Genomic DNA, 11,183 nt, shown 5'->3' with positions numbered 1-11,183 from the left:
AACTGGCTTTTTTCACTTCCCATGCTGCACATCAGATACTGCACCATTGAAGAGGCAACGAAGGTTCTGGGATGAATTGCCACCTACAGAGAAGATTCAGAGTGAGCTGAGGGAGAAAAGTCCAGTGAAAGCCTTTTCTTGCATGACCAGGTATCATACAATGACACTCCACTGAAAACACAAAGTAAACTGAAAGAGCAAGATGGATACTTGCTCTTGCTTGCATTTCCAAACTTCTCTATGCTCTTCTAGGACATACCTATCTTTCCAAGTGGTAGCAAGCCTAGCACCAAAAACGGAATGCCAGTAAGATGAGATTTCTGCATGAGCCACACATCTCAAGATACAACCAGCCCCATGGAGTGCTCCAGTCTCCCCCAGAGGGGCACAGCCCCCAGCCATTTAATCACTGCTAAGATTATCCCAGTGAAACAAGTGTTGAGGCTCCCACAGAGAAAGCAATAACTAGAAAGGGCTTCCCCTGCAATTTCTGATTTGCAAGGGACCCACAAGGATGCCCACCTGCCCTGGCTCATAGCAGGATCTCCCACCCTTGCAAGCCCCGCTCCATCCCCCTACCTTCAGGGGCTCCCAGGACACATCTGTAGCTCCACTCGCTGTACTGCCCGGAGAAGCCTCTCCTGCTGCTGCGTAGCTCGAAGGGGCAACGTATCTACTCCCTGAAATGAGGTGGCTAAGATGGGCAATGAGTGGGTTGGGAGAGTCGCGTGTAGCAACCGTTCTGTCAGCAAGGAAAGGAGGAGAACAGGAAATCATCGGTGAGGGATAAGGGAATGCAGAGAAACGGAGTACAGATGCTTCTCCAAGCAGTCCCGTTTCAACCATGAAACATTTCCACGTCTGCTTTGCCTTTCTCCCATGTGAGGCCCACAGGCTGGTATTCTTCAAACAGGCTTTAAATTCATGAGGGACAGAAAGCCAGGGTTTAATAACATGCCAACTTCAACACCCGCAATTGCACTGCTTTTCTCATGTAAGCATTGATTTTGCATTTAAGTCGGACAAAGTGGTATTTCACCAGGAAAAACACTTGCAGACAGGAACACTGCAGAAAAGAAGAAAGCCTCTTCCAACTGGCCTAATTCAGCATTTATGCAACTCTTCGTAATTCCAGAGAAACGAAAGGGGTTGCATGGTGTTAAACATAGGCCCACCACCAGACAAAAGGCTGCCACCAGGGCCAGGACAGCCCAGCTCCTCTCTGCTCTTACCTCCCAGGACTCCCACTCCCGCTTGGTAAGCAACTTCATATATCCAATGCAGCCGCCCAGACCGTTGGCTTCCATCAGGTGCTGTCCAGGTCAGCAGGAAGGCTCACTGAACTGTCTGTTTGACCAAAACAGTTTTGAGGTGGAAGGGGCATGAGCTGAAGTTACGAAAAGTACAATGCATGAGATGCAATATTGGAAGACAGGGACATGAAGGCGGGGAAAGAAAACATTTCCACAAATCTTATCAAATCCTATAGTAGGAAGCTGCTTGTTGAGTGCCCCTCCAACGTCCACCTGTTCCCACACTCATCCTCTTCAATCTCAGTGTAGAGATGTTTGTCAGTTTTGCCAATATCATTGCATATCTCCTAATTGAACATCAAAGAAAGTTCTCAAGGATCCCCCAAAAGCCATTTGAAAAAATTTGCTGCCGTTGGGATTTTTCCTACCAATTTATGAAAAAGATGAACTTTTAGTGTGTACGTCATGAATCTCTTGGGTTTGGATTGAAGCTGTAAATAGTCCATACGCACTCAGATCCAAAATATTTCTGCTTTTTCAACAAATCCAATGCTGTAGGATTCTGATAGATTCATGATTGTCTCTTCCAGCTCCTTTTGCAATGCAATCTCCTGATGTCCAACTGTGCTGTGTATTAAAAAGTCATCTATAAGATCTGATGGGTCTCATACCAGTTATGCAAGAAATAAAACGCTGGAAAATGAATTCCAATCCCTTAATGTTATCTAATTACGTCTGAAAACTCATTTTTCATTATCGATACGTATTCCATATTGCATCAGTAACCTCTTTCTAACATTTTAATCCACATTAATTCTTTTATCAATTCACGTTCATATCATCTCCCTCAATTTTGCAGTACCAGTATTCTTTCGTGTACTCTGCATGCTTTCTTAGTTGTCAGTCTAACCCTTTGATAATCTCAGAAATTTTTTATGAGAGAAGTGGTTTGATGAAAAATGAATTGTCAGAGAAATGCATTTTTTACTTTGAGTGAAAGGCAGAAAGTTCCTGATGATTCCCAGCTTCTGGAAGGAAGTTCCTTTGGCAGTCCAGAAAGACAGTTGGAAGGCATGTTGATTTTAAGGTTCAAGCCAAAATGCACTCTTGTAGCCTTAGCATTTGCCTGTCAAGAGACTATGTATTACATTAGTTCGCATTCAGAACGTTAGGTATCGTTTTACGTTGGCTTCTCAGACCAAAAAAACATAATCAAGATTAAAAACTATATTTTTAATGGTTAATCTAAGAGATAAGCTTTGTGCAGCTTGCAAAAGGTCTGAGCTGCTCTGAAAAGATGCAAGTGAGTTTCTTTTTTGTAGCCGCTCTGGATTCTGCCTATGACTTCAGTGTCGTGCTGCCTGTAGCAATAAGCTGTGCACACCGTGGCTCAACTACTGTCTGTTCAAGAAGAGGATTGGGGTGCTCCCGAGCCAACCATATCGTCAGGCAGGCATTTGATTCAGCTGTACTGATTAGGCGTCAAAAGTGTGGGTACTTAGGTCAAGTAAATCCAGGATATTGTGTGAAGAGTGATGGGACTGGTCCAGTCAGTCGAATGCCTACATGCAGCACTGAAAACACGGCATTGGTAATCCATGGGTACAGAGCAGAACTGCCAACATCAGAGTAATTTTATTCATCTTCTGCTTTCGCTTGATTTTTTTTCCTTTTTTTTTTTAAGATATATACATTTAGTTCTTTTCCTGAATTGATGTGCTTCCAAGTCCTTTCCAAAGACTTTAAGGCTCATTTTCTCGGCTGCTTTTAGGTGTATCGCTACTGGGCTCTTTACCTACAACAAAATCGAAGTGTTCGCCCTTTCCTCCCTTTCGCTTCTGCATCCGCAAGATGCAATTCATTTTCTTCTTATCTCGTTCCTTCTGTGTATCTTCGTCTTCTTCTGTTGACGTATTCCTTACCTATTTGTTGTTTCATGTATCGCCTTGACAACTGTTCAAGTCTGATGTACTGAGGTTCCTTTTAGTAAGGAAACAGATTGCCACAAAGAGAGTACTAGTAATAAACAGTACTGGTATCTTCTGGAGAAAAGATTCATGACAGTGAATATTTACGCATTCTTCTCATTCAGTCTATCTATTTCATTTCTACCTGTCGTGAACAGCCATCTGCACCACTTTTCATGATCCTCGTGTCCAGGCATTTCTTTCTAGCAGACTTATTGGAAATTAGTAATTGAAAAGCACAATAAAATGACTCACTGCACAGAACAAGAAGTACTTCCATTTTTAGGAGAGGTATCAGAAGTTAAGCGTGACTTTGACCCTGGGTAACCAGATAACAGCTCTGAAAAACTGACTGCTGGCCCAGAGATATTCGAGCTTTGGCCAAAGTACTCTTTGGACTCTTCCAGCACGGTCCATTTCAGGTACTTTACTATTTGAATAACATTCCTCTGGGTACAGAGTCAAAACCAAGAGGGCGTGAGCCCTCTGAATGTTCCCTCCATGTGCAGGTTAACGAGTGAGTGCTAGTCATTGTGCATTCTCAAGCTCTTCATCGGAACGCTTTCTGAAATGCCATACAGCCAAAAAAAGGGAAAAAAAAGGGTACATACTGCTTAACAAATGGATAATAGGGGAGTAGCAGGAAATAGAATGATCTGCCATCAAAATGGGGAAGGCAATGATAGCAGCACTCTCCAATGGCCATCAGAAAAAATGACCCTTGGTTGAAAATACGTTTGAAGTTGTGTCATTCTGCGGTATCTTCCACATATGATCAGAGTCAAGCCAAGCTACGACCAAGCCAAGCGTACAACAGTGAAGTTGAGACCTTTGAGCCTTGCCGACATGTTTTCTGGCCAGTTGTTGTCTGGGCACAGGAAGTATTGATGTTAGTGGGGATGTGATGATTATCTCTCCTGTGTGTTTCATGGAATTTCTTGCAACCCAACCTCCACCACTCTCACCCATCTGTCTGCACCTGCACTTACACAAACTGTCTGCTTTATTATTCAAGAATGCTTAGTGTCTCATACAGTGGAAAAAGAAGGGACGCAAGGAATAGGGAAAATGAGGAAATAGAAGGCAAGCCATCAAATAAATTAAATGGTAAATCTGAAACTCACCATTAATGGCTTGGGTCGCTGAAGACCAATGACAGATTTAGCAAAAAGATGCAAAGTCCGTTTCATCTTCAACTGTCTTTGAACACACGTTTCTTATTGCAAAATAAATGTTCATGACAACGTTTTTCCCTTTGGCTATTTCTGGAGCTTCTGGTTTTTCATTTTATTAAAGGAGAAGGTAAAACTGACTTAGAGGAATCCTTAAGGCGTTGTGGTTGTCTGGACGTGACATTCAGAAAGAACCGTCCTTGCACGTATTTACTTTGTCAAAATTCAGACAGACATCTACAAAGCCCTTTATGATGGACAAAATAAAGGTTTTTCTTATGTGTGAACCGTGGCAACATATCAAAGAATGAAGAAGTAACATATGTCCAGAAGTACAAGCTAAAACTAAATAAAAAGAAAAATGCCTGTTCTATGGAATAGACCTCAGACACTGCAAATTCTTTCAGCCCTTAAAGTCTCCTTATAGTCATTGTTCTTTTTTGATGAACCCATGTTAATTCAGTTTTCTTTTGCTTTCTATGAAGACTTATTTCCCCACCACATACTTCAGTGTGTGATTGAATTTCTGTACTCATTCTTGCTTGTCAGGTTTCGTCTTTCAACATGCAGCTGCTCCAGCTACTCCCCAGTACAAGCTGCAAATTTTAGACAATTCAAAAATAAATTATTATCTCTTCTTTTTGGGACTGTCAAGATCTAAGTACATTGAGAAGTTCAAGAGCACTAACTTGCACATTTTTGATACTAGAAACTCACCTCTTCTGGGTCTCTATCAGATTGGCTCTCTCAAAAAGATATAAGAACTTACAGAGGGAGACCCCTGCACTCACAGAGCACACAGTCCTCTAGCCTTGTTCTATTGTTGGGAAATATGAGGAGAGATTCCTTTTAAATTGTCGTTGACTTTCCAGATTCATAAATGCTGCTTCTTCACCAAGAAACAGCTGTATGAGCGCTTGCATAATATCGCAAAGGAGTTCCCTTAAGGGCTCTCAAGACTTTCTGTGAGAGAAGGATGCATTTTGCTTTCCCCAGAAAGAAGCAGGTCCCTTACCTCTGCATCCAGAGCCGTCCGTGAGGCAGATGATAAAACCAGATGGAATGACCCTCACTGTTCAAGCTCCCCAGCAGTATTTGTAGAAATCTTTCTGATTGAGCAACCGTACCAGTTCCCTAGCTAGAGAGCATAAATGGCCAACAAAGATTTCCTGATAAATAAGGTCTTTAAATATGTACCATACGTTTTTATTACCTGCATATACACTGAAATGTCAGTTTTCAATAGAAGCAGCCACAACCCTTTCAGAGAAACCAGGGTGCTGTAACTGCAGTTCTGTACTTCCTATTTAGCCCCAAGAGCACTTACTCGAAGATGGGAGAGCTGTAAATTAGGAAGGAAATATGTTGTTGCTAATCTGCGTGATTAACGATGCTACTCCTGGTAGAAGAGGTTCTGAACATACTTAGAACATCTCAACAAGAGTAACCTAATGATGAAGGGACTGTAGCATTTCTCCTGTGAGGAGAGGCTGAGAGGGCTAGACTATTCAGCCTGTAGACAAGGAGGCTGAGGGGGTATCCCTCATCAATGTGTTAATAACTAAAGCAGGATGCAAAAAGGATGGTGTCCAGGCTTCCTGTCAGGGATCGAAGTTAGCCAGGCACAGTATCGCACAGACTGGAACACGTGATTCTGTCAGAAAACAGGAGGGAGATTTCTTTCTGTGCATTGTGGCACGGAAGGCAGCAGACAAAGGTTGACCCAGAGTAGGGTGTGGAGTATTCCTCCTTGGAGGGACCTTAAAACTCCACCTGAAATGTGAGTTACTGGGCCGGGCTTGTGCTCATGGTACTATATATCATCAATCATGGTACTACTGACTAGGTGTCCCTGATTCACAGGGCATTGGACTAGATTGACGTCCAGGAGCTCCTTCATAATCGATAATCTGTGTTCTGTGAAAGACACACGTAGGCTGTAATCTGTGGGAAACTTCAGGGGCTGAGTGCCCCAGAATACAAATAGAACTCTTAAGTCTGGTCTGTTCTGCACTTGCCACTAGGACCATAAAACTCTGAACAAAACCACGATTGTTGCGAACTACATATTTGGCCCTTGCTGTGCCCTAGTATCCCACCGGACATCCTTAGGAAGCGTTACCAAAAATAGTGGCCAGCAAGGTCAAGGGAAGTGTTGTTCCCTCGCTCCACTACCGCTGCTGAGGCGCACGCTGGACGATCTGTGGTCCATCGTGGCTCTTCCAGGTTCGAGAAAGACAGGGAACTTCTAAAGAGAGGACTAAAGGAGGGCCATCAAGATGATGCGGACCATGGAGCATCTCCTTTATGAGGAAAAGCCGAGAAGCCATGGGACTGTTCAGGACTGGGAAACAGAAGATGAGGGGGGCATTCTCATCTTTATAAATATCTAATATGAGTAGGAGTAAATGGATGGGGCTAAGCTCTTCATGAGCAGAGTGGCAGAACAAGGGGCAATGAGTGCACAAATTTGGAACACTGCATACACAACATGAGGAAAAACTACTTTACTATGAGGAGTGACAGAGCGTGGAACAAGCGTTTGTCAGAAAGTGAGGAGTCTCCTATGGAATATCTAAAAATCTTCCTTGGCTTCGTCCCGTATAGCAACCAACTGTAAGGAAGATCCGTTTAGCAGAGGTGGCTAGGGACAATACCAAGTGTCCCTCACACCCCCACAATTTTGTGATTCTGTGATATGTAATCTAGCACTGAAATTCAATATACATGGTTTTCTGGTGGAGCCTTTTGGAACCTGGAAAGCGATGTGTCCTGCGAGCATGTTTACAGTATTTGGAAAAGGAAGTATTTTCTTCTATGGGTCTGTACAACATTTAGTATATGCAGAGGTCTATATGCTTAATAAAGAGTCAAGTAAAGAAATTATTTATGGATATCTCAATTAAGGAAACTAGAGTGTTACCTTCAATAATAAATTAATTTCGAATTATTACAACACAAATGCATTAATGTTACTCTACAGTATAAATTGGGGGAAGTTAAATGGGGAAGTAATGCTTAATGCCAACAGAAACTAAGAGACGAATCTAAAGCACAATACTATTTTTCCTGGTTACTATTTATGTGTGGTGGTATTCTTTTAACACCATGACTCATTTGTGATTTATAAAACAGTATTTTAGGTACTTGTACGATTTACATAAAAGCATACGTAACTGTGTTATTCTAACAAGAGCGAATACATTTTTTCAAAGGAGAACATTTTAATTCTGCATGACCATAAAAAATAAATAAATGGAAACCAGAAGGTTTGGGGCTTTTTTAAAATAAAATCCCCTACCTTTAGAGAAAAAAGACAAATATTGGGGGGGGGTTAGCGAATTTAAACCCTTTCTCCAAGTCTCCTCTCTCTAAACAAAATCAATTAAATTAATTGATTAAAGGAGCATCACATTATTTCATCACCCCCTAAGAATAAAAAATTAAAAGATGTAATAAAACTGATAAAATGTAACACATAAGTTTATTTTATTGAAAAGTCTGAACAGTTAATTTATTGTTTCTCTGTTCTGCAATGAGGAGTTTAGAAATGCCAAAGAAGAGAGACCAGAAGAGATTAGCATGTGACAAGCATCACACAGATTACTGCCAGAATGTGGAAGCAAATAGACTGTACAATTATGAGTGTTCTAGAAGAGTAACACTGCAAGCAACTAGATTGATTAGCAGAAGGTCAAAATCGGGCCAAGGGAAAAGAAGAAAGCAATACCAGGCTTGCAATTTCTTTGCTGAAATTAAAGTTTCTTGAATGCTTACAGGAACTACAGGCCAGGGAATAAAATAAAAGTAAAATAAATTAAAATAAAAATAAATAAAAATAAAATAAAATAAAATAAATAAAATAAAATGATAAATAAAAATAAAATAAAATCTTTACCACAACATTCTGGAAAGTAAATTGCTCTGAAAGCAAGGATGGACGATTAAGCAAGATTTGGGCTCAGGAACACTCAACCATCTATTGCAGCATAACCACTGGCTTGCCTCTGTGAAACAAATCCAGTATTTTACTTCTCTTCCTTGCTTCTCTGGTCTCATAAAGTCTCTGTTACAAAGGAGTGCATTAAAACAGCTCAATAAAATACAGTATATATTACACTGGAAAGGTAAATTTACTCTTTCGAAGCCCACTTCAAGCCTTATTAAAAGAAACTGGTCTGCAGAGAAGGATTCCTGAAGGACAATACATAGTACGCTACTGGCAATGCCTACCCTACAGCACTCACGTTGCCTAACAATTCTGGTATGCTGACTCTCTGACTAGTGTTGTGAGGACGACGTGAGAATCATCCTTATGATGTGCACTTCCTAAGCGAAGAAATGGGCGTCTCAGTGGATCTCTTCTGCTCCTGAGAACACCATGAGCTCAACGTCTGATCAGAGAGAGCAGCCCGGATCAATGCCATCAAGGTCCCGCGTAATTGCAAACATGTCCGTTGCAAACTCCTGCTGGTTAGGAAAGAAATGAATTGATTGCCCACAAGACCAAGCGAATGCCGGGAGGTGACACATCGGATGAACAACATTTACAGGCAATCTAATTCTCAAAAAGCTCTGCACATTAAGCTTGGGTTTTTGTGAGTCCTGATGCCAGGCTAATACTAGAAAATCCTACAACGCATTAAATGCTGGGCTATATTTAAGGTAGAAGGCCTGACAGTAACCATCTCCAGTAAGTCCATGTGGAGTGCCACAATTACTCTGTGATGTTGGAAAAAAAATCCAACATAAGAGTTGACTGCCAGTTACTCAGCACTTTTACCTGCTTACAGTTCCTCTTTATGAAGAAGAAGGGCAGGCCTTAAGGATGGGAAGAATTTTACCCAATGGATGCTTTACTGATAGTCAAAATATTCAATGGATGTTTATGTTCCAATTCACTTCAAACACTGTTTTAGCAAATTATAAGGTGTGTCATGCTCCTTAAAGAAGTATATTTAGACAAAGATCCTTAGGTTTGGAAGCATGTGTCTCTGATCTTACAACAAGAAATTAGAAAATGCTCCCAGAACAGCTGTTGGCATTGTGTGTGGGGAATGCAGCACTTGCTGACATATCCCGATGCAACAACGCGTCGGCACAGATCGGTCAGCCAAATTACATTACAACACTCTTTGAGGATCTTGAAAGGAGTTTCACATCCAAAACATGGAGACAGCCAAGTAAAGTGTAAGAAATTTATACTGGAAAGGAACTTGACAAATGTTTTAAATGGTATTAAAAAGGCAATCTAGCTGTTTCCACTTACTTTATCAGTATCCATAAGGATCTATTGAACTAATGGAATGCTGCTCAGGACTCCTCTTCCACTGATATATCCGCTAACACACAATAATATCTAATAATGCATATCATGAAAGAGAATTGTTGCATCTCTTCAGCAGAAACCAGACTATTTTATTATTAACCTGATAGTGCTTATGTTCATCGTAGATAATAACAGCGTATTTATACCTGTGTCTTCTCCTGCTGCGTGCAAATCTTTGTATGATCTTCACAAAGGCAGAGGGAAAAATCCCAGTGGCAGTCATTAACGTTCCCTGGCCATTCACAGTGAAGGGTCAGCATGATGAAAAACTTGCAATTTTGGCTACATATGATAAACTTCTGAAATTTCATTAATTTCCATGAAACAACAAGTACGAGGATTGTTCTTGTAAAAAGCAAGAAAAGATAAGCTATGAAAGTGACCTGATGCTATCTCTACACAGGGATATTAACAGTTGCATAGCAAATACAAAGCAAAATAGTAAAACGAGTGCAAAAAAAATGAACATCAGATTTTATTGCCACCTCTGTCATCTTTGGCTTATTCTTCAGGGCCACTCCAGCATCAGCGTATGTGATCTGCCAGGGGCAGCATACTTACCCCTGCCTGTCTTGATGGGCTTCTGCTCTGTGCCATTCCTGCTGATCTCATTGCCACCTTCTTTTCACCCCTCAGGGAAGAGGAGTGCTCTCCTGTGTATGAGAAGGCTCTGCCCCATGTCCCATATGTCGTGCAGAGCTGTGAGATCCTCGTTAGCAATATCAGCAGTCAGAGCCAGTACCAAGTGTCTGTGCGGACCAAGACGGAAGAGAAACTGATAGAAGCCTACAAGAACAGTGAGTTGCTTGGTTGTGTCGTTTTCAGGGGTTCCTGTGTGGATGAGGGCAATGGTAGTGAGGAAAGCCATTTGGGAGGAAAAAGAGATCTGACTTGGTAAGGGAAGCATGTGGTTGATGTGGTAGGTGAGACCCAGTGGAGCTCTGGGAGGTTTGTGCAGTGATCCCTGGAGCATGGTAAGAGATAGGGCTATATGCTCAGTGTGGTGTGCCAGGTGGATTTTATTAGGCTGCATGCATCTAGAGGTACTGGTGATGTTTCCACAGACTGGAGTCTCCCACAAAGGTAAAAGATATCACTTTGTAAATGAAAAATCTTTGAAATAAGGTGGATGATTATGGAAGATGGTAAATGGATGTGCTGGGTCTGTGCGCTGGTGTGTACTCTGAGATATTCTCTGTGTTCTAGTTAAGGTGCTTCCACCTGCAAATGTGTTAGTGGAACGGATAGAAAAGCAACAGTATGAACTGAGGTGGAAAAAACATACTTTACGGTATGGTTTCATAATGCAGAAGTATCAGGTCCAGTTCTGGGAGCACAACCAATATGAAAAGGTGAGTAATGGAAAGTGCAGGAGTCCTGGGTTTCTCTTTGCTTTGTGGCTGGCCATGACACTTCCTCTCACCTCTTTCCTTCGTGCTTCTTTCCTCTCCCCAGACTGTGC

At 41.7% G+C, this 11,183-nt stretch overlaps 1 protein-coding gene across 1 annotated transcript in view; it reads left to right on the top strand.

Annotated features, from left to right (window-relative positions):
• The window catches only part of LOC107313636 (cytokine receptor common subunit beta-like), a 33,734-nt gene that overhangs the window by 17,746 nt on the left and 4,805 nt on the right, over positions 1-11,183 (top strand). The window contains exons 7-9 of the mRNA XM_032445802.1: positions 10,194-10,251; positions 10,358-10,518; positions 10,928-11,073. Coding sequence (XP_032301693.1) covers positions 10,194-10,251; positions 10,358-10,518; positions 10,928-11,073 — 365 coding nt within the window. The remainder of the gene's footprint in view (positions 1-10,193; positions 10,252-10,357; positions 10,519-10,927; positions 11,074-11,183) is intronic.

Source organism: Coturnix japonica, chromosome 1 (assembly GCF_001577835.2).
Source record: "Coturnix japonica isolate 7356 chromosome 1, Coturnix japonica 2.1, whole genome shotgun sequence".
Lineage (NCBI taxonomy): Eukaryota > Metazoa > Chordata > Aves > Galliformes > Phasianidae > Coturnix > Coturnix japonica.
Note: the sequence above shows the minus strand (reverse complement) of the source record. Positions and strands in the feature narration are given on the sequence as shown.